General features: G+C 37.5%; 2 protein-coding genes across 6 annotated transcripts; one reads left to right on the top strand and one right to left on the bottom strand.

The window, feature by feature from the left end:
* Nucleotides 1-1,508: 1,508 nt before the first annotated feature.
* LOC141437402 (uncharacterized) lies at nt 1,509-15,780 on the top strand. 2 transcript variants are annotated; one of them, XM_074100734.1, is made up of 5 exons: nt 1,509-1,766; nt 5,684-6,522; nt 10,733-10,861; nt 11,103-11,333; nt 14,497-15,780. In XM_074100734.1, exons 1-5 carry the CDS (start codon nt 1,746-1,748, stop codon nt 14,783-14,785), a joined length of 1,509 nt encoding a protein of 502 aa, XP_073956835.1. In that variant the 5' UTR covers nt 1,509-1,745; the 3' UTR covers nt 14,786-15,780. The 2 variants fall into 2 exon arrangements, with proteins under 2 accessions (XP_073956835.1, XP_073956836.1); XM_074100735.1 differs by having other exon boundaries at nt 1,510-1,766; nt 11,106-11,333.
* LOC141437400 (uncharacterized) lies at nt 15,199-27,930 on the bottom strand. Of its 4 annotated transcripts, XR_012452388.1 has the most exons (4): nt 27,416-27,930; nt 20,533-25,661; nt 19,883-20,052; nt 18,992-19,295 (listed from the first exon to the last, which is right to left on the bottom strand). XR_012452388.1 is itself a non-coding variant. In XM_074100733.1 (2 exons), exons 1-2 carry the CDS (start codon nt 27,582-27,584, stop codon nt 23,500-23,502), a joined length of 2,331 nt encoding a protein of 776 aa, XP_073956834.1. In that variant the 5' UTR covers nt 27,585-27,930; the 3' UTR covers nt 20,299-23,499. The 4 variants fall into 4 exon arrangements, 1 of the variants encoding a protein (XP_073956834.1); XR_012452389.1 differs by lacking the exons at nt 18,992-19,295; nt 19,883-20,052 and adding an exon at nt 15,199-15,878 and having other exon boundaries at nt 22,353-25,661; XR_012452387.1 differs by having other exon boundaries at nt 18,992-20,052.

Here is a 27,930-nt window from a genome sequence, read left to right as displayed (position 1 = left end):
TGTTGTTTGCGGTTATCGTAATATAATAAATTATACTCTATTTAATTTAACATATGAAACTTAACGGTAAAATAACCTAACCATAAAAATTTCATTTTTAATACAAGCTTTTTTTGCTGACTGTACCTTTTGTTGACTGTATTTGCATTGTCACCCAAACTACATTTGCATACCAAATTTCAAGTCGATGCTATTAACCGTTGAAGAGTTCCGTCCTGCGAAGACGATCCTGCCTGGACTACCGGATGTCACTACTAGATTATTGTACTGTCACGCAATTTATTATACTACTAGATTATTGTATTCGAAATTTCAACTCAATCTGACTACTGAAAGTTGGTCAAATTTAACTTGCAAGATTTGATTACAGACAGACAGACAGACCGACAACGGGGCAGTTGAAACTAAATAAAAGCTTGTAATTTGCTCACGTTCTTAAATAAAATAACGAAACTATTTAAAATTGTGTAATATAGGTAGTACCTACCTATATGTATGGATTCAGTCAAGCTAACCCACCACCAAATTTTGTATGGTACCGCCTTTTACCTAAGAAACCTAACCTAAAGAGACAAAATTTGAGATACACAATATGTACAAAGGCAGACTGTTTTAAACAACTACCTATAAGCAAGCCATCTCAAAATGGCGGGAGGCTGAAGATATATTGAGACTTGGATTAGTATTTTTTTTTATTAGCCTGTAATGTCCCACTGCTGGGCAAAGGCCTCTCCCCTGGATTTCCAACTCGTCCTGTCGGCACTTATGTCTGGCCAGTCGCTGGAAAACGCGTCCGAGGTCATTAGTAGGTACATTAATATTGAGAAATTTCACAAAATTTATCGATAATTCCTCATACTGAAACTTCATTGTATATTGGTATATCAACTTGTTTCATTTTCGTTTTATTTCATTCCAGCGTAACGAAAAGTTATAAAAAAAAATTAAAGCCTAAATTAATTTAAATTGACCGAAACAGCGTTTTTCGTAAGACGTCATTTATTTTCTTATAATTAATTATCTTATTGTTGAAAGCTAATAGATTATGGTAGTAGAGATATCTTAAAAGGGTAAGTTTAAGTACCTATAAACATTACATTTCTCAATGTTTTCCAGTTGTGTTTGTTTTTGTACTCTTAATAAATCAGCCAGTCATTCAGGATAGAGCTCGCACTCAAGTACCGATAACAGTAGGTAGAGCATAATATTTAACTTAATTGAAAATAAATTTAGAAAGTAATTGTGTCCTTAATTAAATACGTAGATCATCTATTCTTCTAAGTAGATAATTGCCCTGTTTTAAATAACCGCGTAAAAAACGCTAGCGGCATTTTTTGTACGGTCGATACGTCCGATAACTACAGTGTAGGTATAGCATCCGAAACAAGTAATGTGGATTCATCTGTCATTCGTAAACTACAGCCTTCGAAAAGTTCATCTCGGACGGATGAACGGATCGACAAAAAAGTCTGCAATTTGCCTTAATTATAATAAGCGGAGGGCGCATGCGCGAGCGGTCAGTCCGCCATAGACCAGCGCGCGACTCACAGCGCACCGACCAATCGGAAACGAATTCCAAATTCAAAAATACTTTATCCTAAATAATATATCATAGACAAAAGAATGTAAAGGACGGTACAGACGAGTTAAATATTTAACGACGCGACGAAAACTGGTTCTAGCAGTGCATTTTGCTAAAGAATGAACTTTTTACTGTAGGAAGTTGCAAGTGCTTTTATTTTGCGATGGGGCACGTGAAGATCGTGGTAAGCTTTTGAGTAGTACCTATTTTGTTTTGCAAGGTAATCTAACACATTATCAAGGGTAAGTTCAAGGTAGGCACCTTCTAGTTCATAAAAAAACTTTAATTTTTTAAACAAAATATAAATCATCGCGGAACAGAAATAGTGGGGTAACAAAGAACTTATAGGTATGTTATACTTACTTGGTTTGGATAGGTAATTAACTAAATGTATACAATGATACTTGCCATCATTGTATACATATAGTTAAATACCTATCCAAACCAAGTATAAATAGGTACTTATATTTATTTTATGATATTTAGAAATTTATTACATCCTCTACAGTTTTCTACCCGGATCAAATAAAAGTACATGAAATTGCTAAAATCTGTCAAATTAAACTTTTTTTTACTAATATAATTTATTATAGCTACTTAAATAAAAGCCATCAGCCAAATAAGTGGTATCAATTTTTAAACGAGTTCCTATCAAATGAATATGGTCTTTAAAGTCGAACTTTCAAGTTGAGAGACGCATCTTTTGGCATTAAGTATTGTTTTATGTTATGACATGCAAACGATTATCAACTTTAGGTTGGTAGACCATATTATATACTTATTTGGTTGATGGTACGTAGGTACCTATACCTAAAGCTTAATTAAAAATAAAAGCAGACTACAAGAACTTTCATTCGTTTCACTCGTTACTTCACAAAATCTATATAATCATACAAATCATGTTATAATTGAATAAAACGTATAATTAGTCATACAAGTAATACACCTAATTAAGTATCTAATTTAATTTTGTATAACAAGGACTTAATTTACTGCATTTATTTAGTGCAACAACAGCACACTCGACTTAAGAGACTCACAATGGAACTACCTATTATGTATATTATTATTGTATACACAGATATACCTTATATAATTTGAATGATGAATAATATTGATCGAAAAGTTACAAAAACTATTTTCAGCACAACAACGGTTTCACACCCTTTTGTGTTAACAAATACAAAATCTATAAAACCTACATCCATTGTATAGGACGTGGCTATCCCATAATCTTTGATCTATTGTCCGTGCTATAATTATAAAACGATTACACGAACAAACTGGCCGTGTGCACACCAATAAAACGTAGCTAAGTAGTGAACATTTTTATATTTCGATGTTCACTAAACGAAAGTCACTTTTCAAATGCATGGTCATTCAAAAGCGGATCTATAAAATATGGGAACACTAACGGGAAATTAAAAAAAAAGATGTGTGAAAGAAGTTCAAACTCGCAAAGAAAACATGTACCTATAGCTCAATGTGACATCGGACCATAATAAATTGACACAGCGAGAGCGAAGCACAATCAAAACAACTCCATTTCAGCTTGGGATAAAATGGGTTTCCCTCAAAAAGCTCATGGTAGGTACCTAATTTAAATTCCGAAAACTCAGAGATGCAAACCTGGATTTAAATCCAATACCCGCTCTGCTGGAGAGGCTATGGATCAAATCACTAAACGGCCACAGCCGTAGGTACTTATAGAATGACATAAAACAATTGAAAACGAATTAAAAATAAAGTACTCAAGTATAATTGTATAAACGAAATTATTGCTATTTTCAAGCATTTTATGTCGTCCACATACAACATGACTATTACAGCAAACAACAAATTTAATACAATTAAACTACCAATAACCAAATGTAACTAACAAACAATAACAATTAACAATATACGCAAAAAATGTTATGTTCTAATGCGTGACCTCTAAAAAACAATGGGGTGACATCACGTGAAATGAAATTGCCAACAGAGACGAGGCCACAATCCGATTATAATTACGATTGTAATGTTTGGCTACCTTTTGTACAGGAAGAGGGTAATTTGCGTAGGTATTGCATAAGTTAGTTAACTTGCGAAACAGCATGTCGTACGTAAATTGCCTGTGCTCAAGCCCTTTGGCTGACCTATAGACCAACCGCTTAAATCAATAGATTTAGAATTGTTCGCAAATATCTAAAAAAATCCTAACGGTGTATAGTAATCAAGTCAAAATATCTTTATACAATTTAGACTATATCTAACAATGTCACTTAAGAATGTCAAAAAATCTAGGTACTACCTACCGGTTCGGAAAAACCTGATGCAGTTTCTTGAGAATAATCCGGCAAGAAACTTAACGAGGTATAAATTTTTGAGGTTTTACTTTTGGATTTGTTTATTTATTAGGTATTAATGATTTACATCACAAGTATTTAACACAATCACATTTTTTACCAATATTTATAATACATACCTGTACATCCCTTTGGTTAAACGTAATGCATATAATTAGGTACATTCGAGTTATTAAACTTGTGAGCAAAATTTTGATCAAAAATATCTAAACACGACTCCATTGTTAACGGCGTAGTCGTGTTACTCAGATGTTTTTTAACAAATATTTGCTTACAAGTTTATGAACTCGACTGTACGTAAGTACATAGGTAGTTATCTGCCTAAGTTTTACTTGAGTGTTGTTAGTCTTCTTAGTTAGGTTTTGTTAATTCAGTAGCAAAAAGACTTTATTATGTGTACGTAACGTACTTTATCAAAGTTTACATTCGACAAAAAACACAAACTAAAATTTATAGGAGAGCGATAACAAGATTACCTAATGGATGTTACGAATCATCTTACAATTATCTATTAAGTATTACTAGTATTTACCTGCGTCTACGCACGTGTAAACCATTAAATCCAGCAGTAAAACCAAAAACCGGGATTTTACTAAATTCCAACGTGTTGAGGTACTAGAAGTGCCGCACGGACACATTGTTGCATTAACGTAAGGTCGCGGGTAAGCAAAGTTAAGGTACTAGGCTGTTACACATGCTAGTTACGAGCACGAAAGCATGCACTATTGACTAAATAGCGTGTGTGTATAGGACACGTGCTAATATTAAGCATGCTTTTTTAGTGGCATCCTGTACTTCAGGTAGCTTAATGCTTATTAGCATGTGTCCTGGCCTTGCGGCCTTAATTGTTTATAGTTCATCTTTTTAACGGTTTCATTTACAACTTCTGCTTTCTCAAGGGTATAAGTAGTTCAGTTATTATTTTGGTCCACGTGGTTATTCTCAACACCGAGCACAAAGCTTAAGCTGTTTGCAAATCTATGCGCAGTAATTGTAGAGATCGCGTGAGATCTGCGCCTACATCGTAATTTTACATCTCAGCCGCAAGGCTCTGTAAGTGCATTTAAAAGATGATATCTCGTAATTAGACATTATTGTTAAAAAATGCTATTACGCGTCATACCTATGTAAATCCACCGTCCTCCGACTTCCTTAGTATGGTTAAACCAGGAAATTATTAAAATTCGATTTCTTAACAATTTGTCACTACTTTGAAAAGATCTTGTATCAACACGATTGACCCTAGATTGGCCTTTGAACAAGTACAAGATTGACAAGTAATAAGATTGACCCTAGATTGGCCTTTGAAAATGATGATAAAGTTCACTCAGAAAAGTAGTGACGGATTGCTACGTTACTACTTAAATATTTGACTTCACACGAAAAGGTAACGAAAATAACGTAAATGTAGGTAGATATATTTACTATATATGGGAATTTTTGAATTCTTTCTTGTGCACCTCTCTTAATACGCTGCCTAATGTTAATTTCCCAGTTTCTGCGGTTTTGACTGTGTTGTCTGTCTGTCAGTCAGTCAGTCACATTACGCTTTTACCTGGATGACCAGGCTAACAAGCGTTTTCCCAGAGATAAGACCAAGATAAATCGATTTTTCATCCCCCAGAACCCCTACGTATCCAATTTCATCGATATCGTTGGTGCCTTTTCCGAGATCCCCGAAATATATATATACCTACAAGAATTGCTCGTTTAAAGCTATTAGATAGATAGATGAATATTTCACTTATTGTTCCAGGCTTGCACAGCCTTCGTGTTGGCATACATTTCACAAGCGACTAACGCAGGAGAAACGGTGCTATCCACGGTACTAACACCATCCGACGACGACATCCTCAGCCGCCAGAGCCGGAGCTACTACGACCAACGTTACGGCGTCGGGCGGCCGTACGAGCGGCTAGAGTACGACCGGCCGTCGCGCTGCGGCCGCTGCGACGACCGCTACGACGACCGCGACGACTACGACCGACCACGCGACCGAGACCGGTACGACGACGACCGACGCGGCCACCACAGACCATCCAACCGCTTTGACAAAAACAAAGGCTACGACGACGATGACGACAGCAAGTACGGTTCTAGCCCTGGATCTGACCGACGGTCTAAAACCAACGGCACTGACGATGGAGACGACTCCGGCAAAAAGAGGCCGTATGATGATGATGATGAAAAACGACCCAGTGGTGGAAGGAGAGATCGTGATAGGGACAGGAATAGAAATCGCTACGATGATAGAGACAGATACCGCCCTGATTACTACGACAGATTCCTGAGAGATCCTTCCAGAGATAGAAACTATGAACGCCCTTATTACGACGATCCTTACAGGAGGCCGTCGTACGAGAGAACTCCATATGACAGATATGATGATGGATATGGTGGAGGTGGATATGGCGGGGGTGGATATGGTGGAGGAGGAGTTGGGGCCGGTGGATATGGAGGCGGTGGATACAATGGCGGATATGCTGGATACAGGAGACCTGTGGCAGTAAACGATGAAAGATACGACAGAGGCAACGGATACGATGATGCATATGGTGGCTATGGACCTAGTGCCGGAAGAGGACCTCATGATAGGTAAGTGATCAGATTGACTGTTGATTTTAATGTTTTAGCAATTTGCCATTGCCAATACCAATTTGACGTACTTAATACGTACCCGAGACCCTACTTACACACCCTCATCCGGCCAATTATCTTTTAAATCTTGTTCTTTATGACAACATATTTTAGACTATCGCGGTCATTACTAATTTCGTAATTAAATATCGAGCTTCGTTAAAATCAAGGTGTGCCGAACAAAACCCGAATGTAATTAATTGAATGAATCAAGCGTTACTTGTGGAGGTCCATACCAATGAACTAAAAGAAAACAATCTAACTAACAATAACAATATTAGTCTAACATCTGGTAGCATGGTGTACGGTTGTGTTGGTCTGAAGATGAGCTCTGGTTGAGTTCGAAACGCGTCAGTGTATTGTGGTGGTGTGGATAGGTGGGTTTGTGTGATTTGTGTGTGTTCTTACAGTGTGGAGGTGGAGGAACTGCATGAACACGAATATCTTGCATAAACTTAGCTTTCATAAGGTCGCGGGTGAGCAAAGAAATTATTTTAGTTCCGAATTTAATTCATAAAGTTTTTCTTTACCTATGCTATAAATAATATGTCAGTAAGAGATAAATTTATTGATTAAAATTGAATAATGTATTTAAAATTCATTAGAATTTAAATTCCAGTTTTAATTAAATTTTAACGATTAAATACCCAACTAAAAGTACTGCCCGACTTATTGTAGGGGGTAACAAAAAGAGTTAACAGCCCGCACAAAACCGGCCAGTAAAAACGCCTGGAAAACAACCGAAAAGTTTGCAACACGATACACTCATGCAGTTGTAATGCTGCAGTACCTACTACCTACCTACTCGCAATGCAAGCGTGTGCGCGGTTTGCATTTTCCATTTTCACCCATAACCCATAATCAGGCCACATCACTAATGTGTCAATCAGCAGACAATATCAATTGCAAAGTTCAGTGGCAGAAAATTGACAATCCGTTACACGCATCCATTTCAGCTCAATGAGGGTACGCTTTCCCGAATTATCAATATAATGGTATAACTGCGTAGGTAGTCAATTGCATATGCCCATTGTTCTTTTGTTGTCTGTCATGTGTGAACAGATCGGTTGATTCAATTTCAGAGCAGCATAACTACTTATTTCTATGATTGTGCTCCTAAAATAGTACATTACTGCAGAGGCCATGAAGTAAGGGATTGATGGACGAGTTTCGGGGTAGACGGCCGAGTCGTAGACGACGTAAAGTGGGGGTGATTTTCTTATCTCATCCTACCCCATAGTGTGGGGTATCGTTGGATAGGTCTTTCAAAACCATTAGGGGTTTGCTCAGACAATTTTTCGATTCAGTGATATTTTTGCGAAATATTCAACTTTAAAGTGCAAATTTTCATTAAAATCGAGCGTCCCCCCCCCCCTCTAAAATCTAAACCGGTGGATGGAAAAATTTGAAAAAAATCAGGATGGTAGTAAGTATATCAAACTTTCAAGGAAAACTATAACGGCTAAGTTGAGAATTATTAGTAGTTTATGAGTAAATAGCAGCCTAAGGTATAAAATATACCTAAACTTGGAAGATTCCGTTTAAAATACGAAATCCTTAGAAAAATATTACTTAATTTTTTCGTAATGGTTACGGAACCCTATTTTGGGCGTGTCAGACACACTCTTGGCCGGTTTTTTTTTAAAGGATAGTAGACAGATGGGCATACAAGCTACCTAATGGTGCCAACTCCTCGGGCAATAAGAGTTTGGAATGAGAGTTCGTAGGTAGAAGAAAATTACCGCCTCATTGCAGTTTTCAGGACTAATAAAAATAAGACCTATAGTTGTTTTTTTTTGTATCAATACACAGATTTACTCTATTTTGAATGATATTTAAAAAAAATCTTCACCCAGTGTAATTTTTGACCCTTTTGAAATGTAACTTATGCTGACATAGGTACTTACAGTTCAAAAAATCTCTCCCTGACTAAAGCTATCGGGAGGGCTAGACAGTGCTGTGCACTGCAATGAGGGCTATCGTTTTTTGTCTCACTAGATGGCGCACTGTTGCGTGAGGTTTTTAAGTATGGCTTTCAAAGTCTGTTATTACGGGCGTAAAGACAAAGTTCTGATTAAAATCATATTTAATACACCTTAAAACAGTACCATAAAAATATCGAGCATGCCACAGTGTTGCATAGTCCCCGTTTTGTTCGGAAAAAAGGGAGGAAAAAGGTTTCCGAAAGACAAAACTGTCTCAAAACACAGACATTCATTGCCTCGGAACGCATATTTGCCATAATTAATTTCAGATATTGCAAAATATTCACAAAATTATTCTAATTATAAATAAACCCGCGTAGCTCACCCAAAAACTATGAGATTTGACATTTCGGAGACCTCACGCTACACTAGCGCCTCTAGTGGCGAATGCATACGCGATAGCCCTCATTGGGGCCCACGTTCAGGAGCCTTATCACAATACTTCGCATCTTAAGCAGTAAAGCTCTCAAACTGAACTGAACTCAAAACCTAAAATTTCTCCCACCCTGCTGTGTCCAGTCCACTTAATTATATTTCATAATTTAACTGAACTTAACCTGCAAAAAGATTTTGAGTCCCCAATTTCTTTTACACCGGGGTACTAGATTACCTAGCTACGCCACTGCCTTTGACCATTAACCTATAAAAATCTAAAAGTGAACAACCGGACGACATATGAATATACACACTTGATCTTTGCCCTGCGGTCTTCTTCAAACGACCGTTATGCTATTAAATCTGTCACACCCAGACACAGAGGTGCAAAAAAACAACGACCACCGCCGCATATACCTACCTACGTATCAATTACTAAACTAATCAGACAAAAAAGTTCAATTAATTCACCTATCCGTTTAGTTGGCATTATTCAATGTGGCCGCTTAAAGGGACGATACTTAATTTTCATGCCGACCTTTAAGTTTTATAGGACCTATGTACGTTTTTTTCCAACCATAAACTAGCTCCAATAGCACTTCTTATACACCTACCGTAAAGTGGATGTGTATTATAGTAACACTTGTTAAAGGTACACGTATAAGTATCAATGAAAATAAAGGAAATGAACAGCAACAAGTAAAATTTTGAAAATTTTAAACTCAACTCATTATGTACTACCTACCCTCCCCGACTCTTTACCGCGAAGTAAGTAAATATGTCTCAATCAAGATTATGGATCTTCAATGACACCCATAGTTGTGTTTATATCGAATCTACAAAGCTTGGTAATTTCTAATCTCAAAAGGTGTATCCAAACCGCTGCTTAAAAAACGGTGACGGCACGGAATCGCAGTGACGCACCGTATGCGCACCGTTTTTTTTTGCATGCTTCCACACCGCTGCTTAAAATCTCTACATAATCTATAATTTACCTAACAGCTTAAACGCTTAAAACTAATTAAGATTCTTAACATTACACTGTTACTTAACACTTGGAAACGATTGTTACTGCACCTCGCGAAATACCATCATAATTAACCAATTTACATCACATTACTTACAAGACAAAAATCTACCTACACAAAATCTTAATTAATAGTTAATACCGCTACCTCGTAAATACCTAGTTGTCTTGTCGAATTCGTCGAATCGTTTTTTCGCGCCATGTTTTTTTTCCGCTCGCTGAACACGGGTTGAGTACCCCACACGGTTATTGAACTGCGTTTCCTGGATGTTCCAATTGCAAATTGAGAAGGTCATGGAACCATAGACTGGTTTTTTTTAATGTTACCTAACTGTTGTTTTAAAAAGTAGGTGGCCAGTTCGTTTTTGTTACCTATGCGTAGAGAATACTTAATTAGACCTGCTGCTGGTATGTAATGTACTTTCAGTTTTTCTATTGAACTCCACTGTGATTAGCAAATTTCTTATTTCAACTGGTAAATAATGATAGGCAACCATTTAAACAACTGTATATACCGTAGCCGACCGCAGTTAAGCACGTTGAACAAACTGATTCAGGTACCATGGAACCTTTTAATAATCAATTTCACTTTGATTTCCTAGACAAAAGTAAGAGCAGCGCAAAGGTTCCACCCTGGTACATGGTTCAGTTTGTTCGACTGTACCTACTTCCTATACACCCACCTAGTATCAACCCCGGAACAATCCGATAGATCCATAACGTTACATGTATAATAAACTTATGTAAAATACTTGTGCTTGAAGTAACATTATTCGCACAGTTTCAGACCTTGGGATGAGACGTACCGCGGACAGGCAGGCTGGGATGCTGGCGGCAGAGGTTACTACTTTGCCTCTGGCAGGCCCGACGGAGGTGCTGCTGCGGCTTATGGCCGACCAGAGTATAGCAGGTGAGATTTTAGTGAAATATGAGACATGCCTCGAAGTAGGCGGAATGGAATACAGGCGGGAAGGTCGACCAATCTTGGCGACGGACGTTTTCTCTGTTCAATGCGTGTATTTCCAGGTAACCTTCTGCAACCAACATAAAAAATGCCACCGGTTATCCATAGTTATGACCGAGCCGTTAGGGTCCGTATATTCAAAATCTGTCTTGTCCCTTGTTCACGTTATCTAATTCATGCTTCCCAGCAGACCAGAGGCTAGTGGTTGGCAGAGCGCTTACCGCGACCCTTATGCTAGCGCCTCCCGCGACCCCTACGCGAGTGCCTCCCGCGACCCCTACGCGAGCGCCTCCCGCGACCCCTACGCGAGCGCTGGCTACGCTCCAGACACGGGCTACCGCCAAGATCTGGCTGCGAGCTACGGCCGACCTAGTGGTTGGCACAGCGTGGGAGAGCGGCGCCCTTATAGGGACCAGAGGTAAACAACTCGGCCACGACGACGTGCGATTGGTAGCGCTACTGACGTTTCTTCTGTTTATTGCATGTGCATGTCAAGATCTTCCCTGCTTATGTTTTTATAATATACTAGCTTTTGCCCGCGACTTCGTCCGCATGGAATAATAACTTTGGGAAGTATTTAATTTATTTAGGATACCTATTCTGCCAATAATAGCACATAGAAACTTCCACAGTTTACTGAAAATAACCTATTTTAATACATTGCTATTAATATAAACTAATTTTTTGTTCTCCCATCCACCCATTTCCCATGGTAAAACATAAATATTTTGCGGGTAGCCACATTTTAGCAATACTACGTGTATTCTACCCTACCAACACAAAAGGACTAATTTTTAGTATTCTTCATAGTGAACTCTTGACATCTTACGTCCTTTATTGTAAGTTAGGAGGGTAGGATTATAATTAAAACGGCATTTTTACTAAGCATAGCTACACATATTTCCGACAAACATACTTATAGTAAATTTGTTTGGAATTCCTTAAGAACTTTCATCCCCATATTCATAGGTCGAAATTTTAAAAGCGCCGGAAAAAATGTTTTTTGGGTTCCGTAGCTCAAAAGGAAAAAATGGAACCCTTATAGGATCACTTTGCTGTCCGTACGTCCGTCTGTCTGTCAAGATCCTCTATCTCGTATGTCTGACTGTCTATGTATTGACATCTGTAATGACCCCACATTGCGTACATTTTGCTATGAGCTTAAAGGGCACTGCTAACAATGCATCATCTCCTCTGCTAACATCCCCTCGCCGGTAAAAATTTCAAAAACGCTTGAACAAATATCTATTTATTTCTTATAATGTCCAAATGCCAAGTTTTACAAAGAACCATCGATTTATCTTCAACAATGACGATCTTCCATATAAACTTTCATCCCCTATTTCACTCCCTCACCGGGAGAATTTTAAAACGCGCGAACAAACATCTATTTATCTCTTATCACGTGCCCAAATTTCTAGTTTAATAAAGACTCATCGATTTATCTTCGATAATGACGACCTTCCATATAAACTTTGAACCCCTATTTCATCCCCTCACAGGTCGAATTTTCAAAAAAGCTCAAACAAATATCGATTTATTTCTTATTAAGGGCCTAAATGCCAAGTTTCATGGTTTTATCTTCGACGGCGACGAACTTCCACCATATTAACTTTCATCCCCTATTTCAACCCCTAAAAACCTTTTTTTTGCAATAAAAGATAGCCTATGTTCTTTCCCAAGGTCTATTCTATCTCTGTACCAAATTTCATCCAAATCGGTTCAGCGGTTTAGGCGTGAAAGCGTAACAGACAGACAGACAGACAGAGTTACTTTCGCATTTATAATATTAGTATGGATAGTATGGATATAACTATATTTTTAGCTACATCTAAGCTTAGATTTTGGCTTCACTTTCTTGGGGTAGTGCAACATAATGTAAATATGAGTTCTACCTGTGGAATTTCCATTAGGTACTGTTTACTTAGTTGCATATTTGTTTAAAAGGAGATTATTAGGTACTATGTCATTGTGTTGTGGAGTCAGGGCCGAATTTAGGGGAGAGCAACCAGGGCTACAGCCCCGGGGCCTCCACAAAAGAGACTTCGAATTTTTTCTTGCAAATTCCGACGTGTACCAGTAAACAACTTTTCCTTTGATATTTTTTTCGCTGTTACCTGTACCTGTACCTATAGTAACATGCACAGTCGAACAAATTGAATCAAGACCCAGAGAAGAACCTTTTAATAATCAATTTCACTATGATCGACATATGACATAAGTAGCACAAAAGTTCCACCCTGGGTTATGAACTCATGATTAAATTTGTTCGACTGTACAATAATTGTTCATTGTATTTGGAATTTTGCTCCACTCCTTTGTTGCCCTAAGGCCTCCCCAGACCTCTAATCCGGCCCTGTGTGGAGTATTAGGAATTCCATTTGGAATTCTGAGGTGTTCTGTTTAGCAAGGTGTCATTTGATATGTTTCGCGTCACCTCGTTTAAGTGAAGCTAAAACTTATTATTTCTTTTTCATCTCTCCTGTTCGGAAAGTTTAATTTTCATGGGTACCTAGATAGATAGCCGGGTGGAAAATTGCGTTTTCATCAATAGGGTGAAAAGTATTTTTTATTTAGTTTTGATTAGCCACGGAGTCGAAGATAATGAGGGCTATCGCGTATGAATTCGCCACTAGAGGCGCTAGAGTAGCGTGAGGTCTCCGAAATGTCAAATCTCATAGTTTTTGGGTGAGCTACGCGGGTTTATTTATAATTAGAATAATTTTGTGAATATTTTGCAATATCTGAAATTAATTTATGGCAAATATGCGTTCCGGGGCAATGAATGTCTGTGTTTTGAGACGGTTTTGTCTTTCGGAAACCTTTATCCTCCCTTTTTTCGGAACAAAACGGGGACTATGCAACACTGTGGCATGCTCGATATCTTTATGGTACGGTTTTAAGGTGTATTAAATATGATTTTAATATAAACTTTGTTTTCACACCCGTAAAAACAGACTTTGAAAGCCATACTTAAAAACCTCAAGCAACAGTGCGCCATCTAGTGAGACAAAAAACGATAGCCCTCATTGAGTTACGTCAATGACACTTTTTTTTTCAATTTTCGGCATGGCCATCTAGATGCACGTCGTGACCAAGGAGCTTATTATACAACAATGGCGGTTGAACGCCGAACATCCGTTTGATGCAAGAAATTTGATCTTTATTACGTCACGCTTAGTTAAATTAAGAAAGAGATGGAAGTCATTAGTAAAATGTGAAAGAAAAAGATGGAATATATAAATAAGTAATAAAGGTCAAACTTCTTCGTTCGGCGTTCAACCTCCAGTTTTGTATATAAGCTCCTTGGTCGTGACCAACTCGATTTTTTTTCATAGTCGGCCGTGGCAATTGGCCAGGTCGAAAAGGTACCGTTGGAGGTTGGATATAAGTAAATTCAATTTATTACTTTTCTCATTTTTTTGTAGTATTTTACTTTCCTCGCAGTCGAAATGAAAAGTAGTGTCTAACTCGGGTGAAATTACCCATTTCCCCTCGAACTATTAGATAGATAGATAGAAATATCTCTGGTGGAATGGGCCACTTTCCACCCCTGGTTATCAATTTACTATTTTTTTCAGCGGAGTGAACTCGTTGGACACCAGGGCCACCTACAACCAGCCATCTCGCACACAGTCTTCTTACGGGCAAAACACCCGAGGGCAGACTTACGGCGAAGCCAATGGTTATGGTCAGACCAATACTTACGGCCAGGGCAGCAGTAACTATGGTCAATCCGGTCAAGCAACAGTCGGTAGCAGTGGCTACGCTCAAAGTAGCACCACCCCTGGTACCAGCTACTTGTACCAGAGAGAAGACGAGCAAGTAACGACCAAAACAACTGAGGAGACCACCAAGTCGCCATCTTAGATTTACGAGTATACAGCTCCCAAATTCCGAAGTAAGATAAAGATTTCGCATCGCACAATATTAGACTTTAATCCATAAAGCGAGACGGGCAAAAAAATTAAACTTCCTACTTATACCCTGTGAACTTCGTATGTTGCCGTCACGCTGAGGCTTATGTCATTTAATACGCGAGTAAAAGGGACGGTGCGATACGAACTTCGATTTACAAGTTTCGTAGTAGCCCCTCTTGTTGAGATGACGAATACAACGAGTAAGGTAAACGTATGAGTGCTCGTCACTGTCCCCATAGTTGGCATCTTTAATCTTGTCTTTAGCAATAGAGACATCGACATCGACATAATAGAGATGACTGCAGCACAAAACAGATAAGTAAGTACAGAAGTCAATCTCATGTAGGTACACCTACGCTCGGCGGTTGCTCTAGGGTTGTCAACTATGGCTTATGCACATAAAACTTTGTGGTAGCGTCCTCGTAACTAGTTGTTAGATTTATTGTTGGGAATGAAACGGGAAGAATGGAAATATAAATTAATAATAACTAAAATATTTTAATGTTCGTCATTATTACATTACAAATTTGTCATTAGGCGAAAAGTGTAATAAATTCGCATTCTCCATTATTGCACAAAAAAGTTCACAGACGCGTGTCTCAAGCGGATGGCACTCGCGCTCGCACTGGTCCCAACTGGTTCGTGATATCGTGTCCGTGAACAATGTCTATGTGTGCGTTGCTCGAGCGCACTTTGTATGTAGATTGAATTCTGTAACCTATCTGTTTTGTGAATGCAGGGTGTCGTCTACTAGGCATTAGCGTGTTGAGCACCCGGACGTTTACCTTACATAACCTTATTATAGAAGGATTAAATGGTACGACGTAATGAGAACTACCTATGTAAGTTAGTGATTCGGAATTAATCTATGTATAGGCAAGTAGGTAGGTACGTTACCTACTAAAAAAAATGTAGTAAATGTGATTTTGACATGTTCGTCATTGATGCTTGTTTTTCATTCAAGAGTGCATTTTTTTATCATGTTATTGATTTTATTTTTATCATGTTTTTGGTCTACTTTTTTATTTTTGTATAAATAACACCTGTGGTGACGCCGATCCACGCGCCCCGACCTACATCATCTCGGTCAGCTGACACGAAGACCGGCGCCGCACATATGGGAAGGGATGTAACTCAGATTTCTATATGATTGTTTGAAAGGCAAATTGCTGGTTATAACAAGTGCAAGTTCATACCTTTATATATTATTCCCGCGCAGTTATCATGCCATATGTATGGCTCAAAGTAAGCTCTTAAACTCTCAAGACATCGTACTACATCTGCTTCGCTAATATTTGGTCTTTAGATCTCTATGCTCCCGTCACCTCCTGTGGAAGTAATACAACACATGACTCTCTGACTAGAGAGCCACATGTCCATGGCAACAATGCCTTGACATAATTCGTTCCTTACACTTTAGGTGGTCAGCAACCTGACCGATACTGAAAGTTGGTGTACAGATTACTTTAAACAGTGCCTTTGTAGCTTTGTGTGCTAAACCATAACTCCAAGCACCATTCTTTTGCCGTCACCTGGCGACCCTCCAGCCTTCACCTGGCTGCCTTTCTGTCCCATAAGGCGAATTTACCGTATATCGCTGCACATAGAACATTGCCTGCAATAACGTACGCCACGCATAAGCCGCGAACTCGAACCCAGTTCCAAGTAACTGACCAGTTCCGGCGCGTTCAGTATGGGACTTAATCGACCTAGAATTCTCGAGAAAACAGGGAAACCTTTCATTTAAACAGGGTATTCATAAGCGTGCTTGGCAATGCTAAGCACACAAAGTTTATCTTAACGTTCGGAATAACCAATCCCGTAGTAGCTTGATAGCTCCGATAAGTACGAAGTAAAGCGCATACAAGTACGCATGAAGTAAAAGATGAAATTTAGCAAGGAACAAACTATGCTAGATACTTAGCTCTTAGGAAAGTGCAGCTGCTTCACCAGCTGCTCTTACAGACGTTATTACTTTTCAACTAACAAAACTGAATATTAGTGCTTGTGAGAAAAACTTTGACATTTAAATTAAACGGTTCCTAACCACAGACAATATTCATAGACAAAGATAACCATAGATGAAGCGTTTACCTCTTTCGTGAGTCGGAGCTCACGACACTCCCGACGAGGAAGCTAGTTAGAGTGACGTCATCAAGTCGCGAGTCCACTCCCTGATCTTCTCCAGGGCTCGAACTGCAGCTCGGCGTTTCTTATCCTGTTCCACCTCCGTCGACTGCTCTCCGTCGCTTATGTCCAGGTCATTACTCAAGGCACAATCATAACTTATATCCATGTCATCTGTCATATCCAAACGTTTATCGGTCACATCCATATTCGTATCCATGTTATCTGTGATATCCAAACGTCTATTGGTCACATCCATATTCGTATCCATCTTAGGAATCGTTTCTACCCTAGTGTGTTCAGTGGGTGTTAACTGAGATCTGAATTCGTCTACTTCAATCCTGTCCTTAATCACAGTAGCTGGAATACTGATTGATTCTCCGTTGTCTTCATCTTGAGCTTCGAGTCTGTTTGAAGTTTCCGTGTCTTGAAGAATGTTATGTGGCTGATCGGTGACGTCTATTTCTAAAGGGTACAAATGAGCAATGGATCGTGTGAACACCTTATCACCTACTCTCACCTTCGCTACTCTGCATAGTCCGTCAGGTCCCTTAACGAGAGAGATGATTTTCCCCACTTTCCATCCTTATGAGAATTATTATATCTTTCACGTAAACTCTCGTCTCCAAGCCGTTTTTAGGTCTTTCTTGGTCGTGGTACCTTGTACTAGTTCGTGCTCCTGCGACGTTTCCAATCCAGTATCCGACGATGCTGAAACATTCAACTGATTCATGTCTAACTCTGAAGATGCAGTAACCGAATGATCTATATCCGCAGGACCCTCCGCGGCCACAAGCGAAGTGTCTATCATCCTTAGGTTAGGACCCTCCGCGGCCACAAGCGAAGTGTCTATCATCCTTAGGTTTTTGTTATTCTTAATCTCCTCTATCCGTCTTGAAACAAATGGTGTCAATAGCTTATGTGAGTTGTACCAGTCAATGACAATCTGGCTGTCTGTCCACAAGAATCGCCGAGTTACGTTAATTTTGATAAATCTAAGCAGATAGATCTTCCCTTTTGAATAATTCAGGGCATATGGCTTGATTGTGCGAGTCGAATTGTCCGCAATGTGGACATTTTAATTTCCTTTCCTTGCACTGCTTGGCAAAATGGTTTAGGCGAAAACATTTAAAGCATCGGTTGTTAAGCTTTTGTTTTCTCTCTTCTAAGGTTTTGACTTGCTTACATCGATCGTTATAGTGTTGCCCTTGGCAAAAGAGACAGCTATACTTGCTCCTTTTGCTATCAAAATGTCTTCTATCATTTTCTGGTTCGTATCTCCTTTTATGAGGTCTACTGTCCTTGTTGAAGTTGGAATTCACTGAGTTGTGGCATTGAAATGTTTGTTTACTCCTGTTAAATTTCTGATTATTATGTCTTGCTTTGATGAAGTGTCTGTTACCATTATTTGATACATTATTCACATGTAATGTCTCCGCTGTATACTGAGTACTTTCTTTCAATGATTGTTCAGAGAAGATTCTACTGGCATCTTCTCGTGCAGTAATAATAACTGCTAGCTGTTTTCTTAAGTCCTCAATTGATTCGGCCTTTACTTTCATTTTAATCTCATATATAATGTCCTCTGGAAATTTCTCCATTATCATAAATCTGAGATGATTATGACTAATATCCTCTCCCAGCGAATGAAGAACTCTAATATGTCTCTCTATTTCGTCTAATGTCTTCCGGCAATCTTCAATTTTCTCTGCCCTTCTGATTTTATATAATGTGGAATAATGAGCGTCAATAATTAGATCATCTTTGCCATATCTCTCCTTTAAAGTAGATATCGCGATTCCGTAATTCTTGTTGGTAGTATCAAACCCTCAATAGTCTTCTTAGCCTCGCCTCTGAGTGATGCCTTCAAGTACATCAACTTGTCGACATCAGACAGGTTTCTCTGGTCAATACATGAATGAAATTGATCCCAAAATTGGTGCCATTCTAGTAGATTCCCACTGAGGTAGGTATAACTAAGCTCAGGTAGTTTGCTAAGTCTTCTATCAGAAGTCACAGTCCGGTAGCACTAGTGTCAGATTTAATGTTGATGTTGGCAGTCATTCCTGCTAACACTTCTTCTCCTTTGAGCTGTATTGTAGTAAGATTTGATATTTCGTCAGCATCAGGTTCATTACACAGGTTGAAGTATTGTAGTAATTCAGTCTCAAATCGAGTTAACATGGATTTTAATTTAGCAGCATGAATCTTTGCTTCTTCGAGGTTTTCAATATTGCTACATATTTCAGATTGAGCAAGCATATCAATATTGCTAGCTATAGTAGATAGCCTATTGAGTAATATATTATCCATTTTGTGTAAGAGGTTCCAATCTGTGAATGGATTTTCAAAAGAAATAATACCTTCGCTATCCGTAAGTAACATATGTCAGAAAAAATAATTAAATAAAATTAACCTGACCAGTCATCATCATAAATACTGAAGACTAATGCCTTATAAATTTAATCGCATTGACATAAAATATTACAACCAAAATTTGACAAAAATAATAATAATAATAATAATTTAACTTGGCAAATGACACTACCAAACTCCTAGTTCAATTTCAATAGAACTAATTTAATAATATATAGTTGTGTCTGTAGTGCACACACCATTCTTAGAGCCCTATCCACATTTTACATTAAAATTGAACATTAATAAATACATGGTCAAATAAATTCGATATTTGCCACTAAATTTATTTCTCAAAATATATTAGATCAACTCATAAAAGTTGGCATATTTTAGCATTAATAAATTATAAATTTTCAAATGAATTAAACTTTTAACTTTCCAAAATAAATTATCTTTCCATTGAGATTATTAGTTGCTCACAAATGAAGCATATAAAAATAATAATTAAGGCATCTTTAATAACACGATCACAAATTAACAGTTATCAGTAAAAAGAACATACCTTGTTAATACAACTTTAATAAGTTGAACGTAAAATGCAAACTCGGCCGTCCGCTACGGCTCACACACAGCGAAGCGTCGCGGCTCACAATTTTCCGGGCGCCGCAACAGCTACTAAGGCCCCTCTGCCTGCGGGGTCGTTTTGTAAAACGAACCGCCTAAGTTCGATTCCTATACATAAATAAGCTGTGTTACTAACAATTAATTACAATTATAGTGAATCTCTCGGTCACCGAAGAAACTACTCAATTATCAGCATAAACGAATAGGCGTCTTTTCGTACTCGAGACGATTTCTCATTATTTTCATCCAAGACCACAATACCTACTTAACTAAATAAATTTGAAATTGACGAAGTCATAGGTACTCCTTCACGCTAAAAGACGTAATTGAACGAGCATCATCACTTATTTCGGCATTTATTGACGATCGTAACGGTTTTCCCACAATAAAACTGAAACAAAGTCATCTCGCAAACTTTCCCGACATGAAAAAACACATGAATGTCGACGTCCCTTCGGTTCACTTTTAAAACTCCAATTTCCTCCGTATATCATTTGAATTACACGAAATCCACACAATATGGTATCCATCGAACAATTTACGGTTGATTTAATATACTTTCCGACACAATTAGAGAATATAACTTACCAAATAAATTTTCAATTAGCACTTGAGCTCCACACACCACAAGACACAGTAAAAAAATGGCGTAAATAATGGCGTCCTTGTATGTCAACAGGAATTTTCAATTTTTCACGAACTGAGAAAATACTTCCGTATTTCACCTTGTATGTACTTAATTAAATAAATATAATTTTTTAAATAATACATGAATTAATTGCGTGTCAATTATTCACTTGTCAATACGTCCAGTAAAATATAGTAAAGCATAATTTTAAAAAATCCTTTCCTATTAATTACTAATGGCGCATTTCCGGTATCGGCCAATTCCGATTTCCGCTAATTCCGAAATCCGTCAATTCTGATTGGAATTTTATAAATTAGTTTACAAAGTTTATTAACCTAAAATAAGTATTTCTCACAGCACCACATCAATCAAGATGATCTTAAAATATGTATTATTGCATAATTGTAGAAGTTATAAATAAGATTTCTTTCGATGAAGCTACGAGTTTAAATATTTTGAATTTTGGCAATTTCCCTTTGCAAATGCAATTCGACCATGTCAAATGTAAAGGGTCTGATGTCCATACAATTTAAATATATTATCTTTGTTTAGAAATTATGAATAAACTTTAAATTCCTTTAAATTTCGATAGATGGCGTTACGGGTATTGAACTTGCTCGGTTACACAGCAATAATTAAATATTTTTCTCTTTATTCTATCAATCCCTAGGTCCTTATCCCAGCATCTCCACCAAATTTTGTGGTGACGCCGATCCACGCGCCCCGACCTACATCATCTCGGTCAGCTGACACGAAGACCGGCGCCGCACATATGGGAAGGGATGTAACTCAGATTTCTATATGATTGTTTGAAAGGCAAATTGCTGGTTATAACAAGTGCAAGTTCATACCTTTATATATTATTCCCGCGCAGTTATCATGCCATATGTATGGCTCAAAGTAAGCTCTTAAACTCTCAAGACATCGTACTACATCTGCTTCGCTAATATTTGGTCTTTAGATCTCTATGCTCCCGTCACCTCCTGTGGAAGTAATACAACACATGACTCTCTGACTAGAGAGCCACATGTCCATGGCAACAATGCCTTGACATAATTCGTTCCTTACACTTTAGGTGGTCAGCAACCTGACCGATACTGAAAGTTGGTGTACAGATTACTTTAAACAGTGCCTTTGTAGCTTTGTGTGCTAAACCATAACTCCAAGCACCATTCTTTTGCCGTCACCTGGCGACCCTCCAGCCTTCACCTGGCTGCCTTTCTGTCCCATAAGGCGAATTTACCGTATATCGCTGCACATAGAACATTGCCTGCAATAACGTACGCCACGCATAAGCCGCGAACTCGAACCCAGTTCCAAGTAACTGACCAGTTCCGGCGCGTTCAGTATGGGACTTAATCGACCTAGAATTCTCGAGAAAACAGGGAAACCTTTCATTTAAACAGGGTATTCATAAGCGTGCTTGGCAATGCTAAGCACACAAAGTTTATCTTAACGTTCGGAATAACCAATCCCGTAGTAGCTTGATAGCTCCGATAAGTACGAAGTAAAGCGCATACAAGTACGCATGAAGTAAAAGATGAAATTTAGCAAGGAACAAACTATGCTAGATACTTAGCTCTTAGGAAAGTGCAGCTGCTTCACCAGCTGCTCTTACAGACGTTATTACTTTTCAACTAACAAAACTGAATATTAGTGCTTGTGAGAAAAACTTTGACATTTAAATTAAACGGTTCCTAACCACAGACAATATTCATAGACAAAGATAACCATAGATGAAGCGTTTACCTCTTTCGTGAGTCGGAGCTCACGACAACACCTACCTACCTAATCTACCTACTTATTTTTCAATCATGTATTAAAAGTTTAAAAACTTTGGGGTGAGATAGAAGTTAAGCGAACTGTCGTAGTAATTAACAATGTGGATCCCGTTTTATAAATTTGAATAATTGCCTTAAATTTATGAAGCCTAAACCCACTGTCAATATTTAGCTTTTAAGGTTAGAAAATAAAAGTATCCGATGGTCCCGATTACCTTTTTTTCTTAATACCTAACTATTTTCTTCCTGCAGGGTAAACACTATATCAAAGTATTCAAATTAAATTAACTTAGAATTAGAAATAAATGTTAAAATAACCAACAAAAACCATATAAAGCAATTTTGCCACATTATGATGGTCTTAGGTAAGGAAACAGCTCGAATTCAAAACCACAACTTTACATTAACAGTTGTTTTATTTAATTAAAAAAAATGGAATTATATGGGTGACACTCTTTCCCGGCCCGGATAATACCGACATGGAAATGATGGAAATACCGACCCTGTTTTTCGTGTACACGCCCATAGAAGCTCCTGTCAGTTTCTATGGGCGTGTACACAAAAAACAGGGCCGGTATTTCCATGTCGGTGTTTTCCGGGCCGGGAAAGAGTGTCACCCAAATTATATTTAACAATATGAAAGCTCATTGGATAAAGAACTAAACATATCTTTAGTCTGAGCTGAGCACGTTTTTACTTTTTATGCAACGTTCAGGAAGCCAAAGGTTAGAGAACAAGCGCTCGAAAATATCCTTTAAAAATGGTGAGAAATCTATTACATTGGTACAAAACCTACTATTTGAGCCCAATGTTCAATTCTGTAAATCGAATTCAAGCTTCCAAGTATTTCTAAAAAGAAAAGGTAGATGCATCTATAACAAACAGTTCTTCTTTAATATCAACTCCTTCTCTGACATATGTTGCGCACAAGGTTTCCGTCATGTGTGAACAAATTAATGATAATTCCAAGAGTCAACTGTGTAAACTGAATATGTTACACGAGCACGCCCTTCCTCTTGTAGCTAGGAACTTGCCCATCTCCGTTTACGCCAAAAAACTTAATAATAATCTAAATCTAACAGTAACATATCAATTTTACAATGTCATAAGCAGTTCGCCTCAATTCAATGTTTTTCTCGAAGAAGGTTATTCTCCGGCATGCACAATGAGCACATGACGATTTAACGACGACTTGTGTTTAAACTGTCTTTTACAAATTACGCACGAGTGGCTTGTTTTTGTCATATGATTTTGTATATGGAGAACTAAACCAATTTTGTTTGTGAAATGCTTCTTACATATATCACACACATAATATGGTTTCTTTTTCGTGTGAACCAATCTATGAGCATTCAAATGGCTCCACTGAGTAAACCGTTTCTCGCATATTTCACATGAAAATGGTCTTTCTCCAGTATGTATTAGCATATGGCGATTTAATGCGGACTTATCTCTGAACTCTTTTTTACATACCTCGCATGAGTGACTAGTTTTTATCGTGTTTGTTGTGTGAAAGCGCTTATAGTGGAGCTGTAAGGTGTATTTCTTTCTGAACTGCTTCTTACACACTTGACATGTATGTTGTTTCTCTTCTGTGTGAATCATTTTATGATCATTTAAATGAGCCAACTGTCTAAACTGTTTCATGCATATTTCACACCGATAAGGTTTTTCTCCGGTATGCATTAGCATATGACGATTCAGCGACCTTTTTTGTTTAAACTGTCTTTTACAAATTTCGCACGAGTGACTAGAGTTTCTTTTGACTATCGTGTGCTTGCGTATATGGAGAACTAAACCGTTTTTGTTTGCGAACTGCCTCTTACATATATCGCACACATATGATTTCTTCTTAATGTGAACAAATCTATGATCTTTCAAATCGGTCCACTGAATAAACTGCTTTTGGCATATTTCACATGAAAATGGTCTTTCTCCTATATGTAGTACCATATGGCGATCTAATCCGTACTTATCTCTAAACTCTTTTTTACATACCTCGCATGAGTGACAAGTTTTTGTCGTATTTAATTTGTGAAAGCGCATATGGTGGCTCAGTAAAGTCTTTTCCTCTCTAAACTGCTTCTCACACACTTGACACGTATATTGTTTCTCTCCCGTGTGAATAAGTTTATGCCCCTTTAAATGAGCCGACTGTCTAAACTGTTTCATGCATATTTCACAAGAATAAGGTTTTTCTCCCGTGTGGATCCGCATATGGCGAAATAAAGTGCCCTTTCGATTAAACTGTTTTTTACATATTTCGCAAGGATATATCTTTTCTGTGTGGACAAGTTTGAGGAGTTTAGAACTGCGGGTTTGTAAAGCTTTATTGCATATTTCGCATGATTGTGTGTGCCCGGCATGTGTCAATTGCATATGCTGGCTAAAGCCGTACTTCCGTATAAATTCTTTTTTACATATGTGACAGGAATATGGTTTCTCGCCTGTGTGAACACGTTGGTGTTCAACCAAATGAGCTGACTGTGAATACTGTTTACCACAAAATTCACATGAATATGGTTTCTCTCCAGTGTGAATAAGCAAATGCCTCAACAAGTGACTCTTTTGACGAAACCGCTTTCCACAGATTTGACAAGAATGTGATCTGATTTCATTGTGTACACGTTTATGATGTAATAATAACAGAATTTGGTTTCGAAACTGTTTGTTGCAAAGTTCACAAGGCAAAGGTTTAGCTCCCATATGTATTCCCATGTGATAAATTATGCTACTCTTTTGTGTGAACTGTTTTTTACAGATGTCACAGGAGTATGGTTTCAATCCTGTGTGTATGAGTGAATGTTGTCTTAATACATTCTTCTGCCGAAACTCTTTACTGCAAATTTCACATACAAATGGTTTGTTTTCTGAGTGGACGGCTATGTGCTTCTGTAAAGCATACTTATTCTTGAACTGTTTATTGCAAATATTGCAAGGAAAAACTTTTTCTCCAGTGTGAGTAACAGCATGCTTCTCAAGTCTGTCTTTTGTTGTAAATTTCTTGTTGCATACTACACAAAGGTAAGGTTTGTCTCCATTATGCAATTTCAAATGATTTATTAAGATTGTTTTATCCAAGAATTCCTTTTTGCAAAAGTGACATGATAAAGTATTATTATCAGTTTCGGTTTCAAGTGGTTTCGTCTTCAGATCAGTTTCTACTTCAATTATTACACACAAATGATCTAGAAGACTTGATTCATGCTCGAATATTCTGTGACAAGATGTGCAGAAGACTGGTTTGGTATCGCTAGACTGTGTCGGCTCCTGCTTCACTTCTACTGGAACTTCTTTTTTGAATGGTACTGAAATAATACGAAGTTAAATAATAAGATTAGGTAAGAGAAATTTCAAGAATACTAAAAACATCTTCTATATTGGTACTAGAATTACAGGCAAAAATTTCAAAAATATCTATGTTCTTATGAGTAAAATTGTTTAAAGAAACATGGGCACAGTTAGTAACTTCTTGGCAAGGTCCATCAAACAAAAGGAAAAGAGGTAGCTGAGAGAAAAATGGGTGGGGCGGATGAAATAGTGAAAAAAGGGTAGTAGGGTTGCTAAAGCAAAGGACAGACAGATGTGGAACTAAATGGAGAAGGCCTTTCCCCGTTGAGGGGTCCATATTAAATTGAATCAATTCAATCATTTATATAAAATAATTCTTAATTATAAAATGTATTGTTTGGTATTTTTGAAATCTATAAGTAATTTAATTAGTATAATAATTGATTTAAATATGTCATTCATGCACCTATTATTATTTTCTGTGATTCAAAATGGAAATAAAGAGGCTATAATAATATAAAATATATACAGTACCCGGCCATAAAGATTGCAAATTGGTCTTTGGAAAGAGACTCAACTTCATAGAGCGTTGTCACACACTACTTATGTGAAGTTCGTCAGTCGTTGTACAGGTGAAATAGAGTATGAATGCATTTAGATGAAAATATATAATAGAGTTGTTGAAAACCCCCAAAACTTTAAATTCTATGATGGCATCTGTAGGAAAGAGAGGGAAATATCCTTTTTCTAGTAGTTGCAACAGCAGCTCTCTATAGATATCCGAAGTTTACATGTTATTAATTAAACGTAAACTAATTAATTCCATAAAGGTGTAATATTTATCATACTTCCCACTAATAATAATTTGTAACCCACTAAAAATAATAGTTTTTAAGTCTGTTTGTTACTTCATCACGTCTAAACCGCTGAAACAATTAAGATAAAATTTGATATACAAATAGTTTTGAGTCCCGGGGAAGGACATAGGACCGTTTTCATCCCAGAAAATTTCATAATTCCAGCGGGATAGTGAAAACCGAATTCAACGCGGTTGGGGTTGCGGGTAACAGGCTAGTATATTATAAATGCAAAAGTTTGTTAGTGAGAGAGTGAGTATATTTGTTACTCCTTCACGCTAACAACAGCTGGAAAGATTTGGATGAAATTTGGTATGTAGATAGCTGTACTCTGGAATAAAACATAGGCTACTTTTAATTCCAATATTCCCACGGGATAGGAATAAAATCTTGATACAACAACGGCTGGGCTTAGAGTGATGAAATTTGACATGATTGCTTTTACTGGAATGTCAATGAAAACCATGATTTAATTCTCGGGAATTCCCACGGGAACTTTTAAGAATTCCAAAATTTCAATTCAGCTGGTGGTTCTAATGATTTACTTTACGTGTGCGAAGCCGCAGGTAAACACTATTTGATATAAAATGTCACTTAATAAATGTGATGATTGATGGACGGTGGCCAGTGTTCACAAATCGTCATGAACAGCGAATTATCTTTTTCCAAAGACAGATATGCAATCATTAAAACCAAATACTGTAAAATAATTGTTAAATTTGGAATGATATATTTATTATAAAATTAAATATTATGTAATTTTTAAATGTTTATGTAATATAATTAGTATTATAATTAATTTATGTAAATGCATGCACAATATGTTCTGTGATTCAGAAGAACAAAAATGTAAAGAGACAAATTATGAAGCTAAAGGGTACCTCATACACATGAAGAGATAAGGACAAAATTACCTTTAATAGAATAAGTCACATCTTGTGGTTGCAATATTTCTGGCCCTACGGCCACCTCTTCCTTGAACTCATGGTTGATGTACAAGTCTGATCGTAAGGCCACGTCGCTAACGCCACACGGATCCTCCCATGCGGGCTCCTCCTTCAACTGCACAAAGTCGATCGACATACTGGGTGCAGCACTCCTCAGTCTCCTCACTACATTCTTAAGTTCTGTTACTATAACTAAGCCGAGCTAGATCGACCGTCACCGCTTGTCACAATTCACGCGAGACGATTTTGGTAACAAACAATAAATTATAAACTGAATTAAAAACAAAAATGGAAATGTTTCCAAAACCTAAATTGATATAAGTAAAATTCGACGACACTGATAAGGGCACGACACGAGTCTAAGAGTTAACAAGAATGAAGTAATAAAAATTGTAGTTGTATCGTAGTATTTTTATTACAATAAGTACTCTACTTATTTCTAATTTCTAAATAGTCGAGTACCTAATGACAATAAAATTAAA

This window comes from Choristoneura fumiferana, chromosome 17 (assembly GCF_025370935.1).
Source record: "Choristoneura fumiferana chromosome 17, NRCan_CFum_1, whole genome shotgun sequence".
NCBI lineage: Eukaryota > Metazoa > Arthropoda > Insecta > Lepidoptera > Tortricidae > Choristoneura > Choristoneura fumiferana.
This window is presented reverse-complemented; position numbering and strand designations above follow the sequence as displayed.

Bases quoted from the DNA above. Each gene is read 5' to 3' on its own strand.
- LOC141437402 (XM_074100734.1), top strand. From the start codon at position 1,746: ATGGGGCACGTGAAGATCGTG. The intron at 6,523-10,732 runs GTAAGTGATCAG...TTATTCGCACAG, and splicing joins GGAAGAGGACCTCATGATAG to TTTCAGACCTTGGGATGAGA. The intron at 11,334-14,496 runs GTAAACAACTCG...TATTTTTTTCAG, and splicing joins CGCCCTTATAGGGACCAGAG to CGGAGTGAACTCGTTGGACA.
- LOC141437400 (XM_074100733.1), bottom strand. From the start codon at position 27,584: ATGTCGATCGACTTTGTGCAGTTGAAGGAGGAGCCCGCATGGGAGGAT. The intron at 25,662-27,415 runs GTAATTTTGTCC...GTATTATTTCAG, and splicing joins TGTGACTTATTCTATTAAAG to TACCATTCAAAAAAGAAGTT.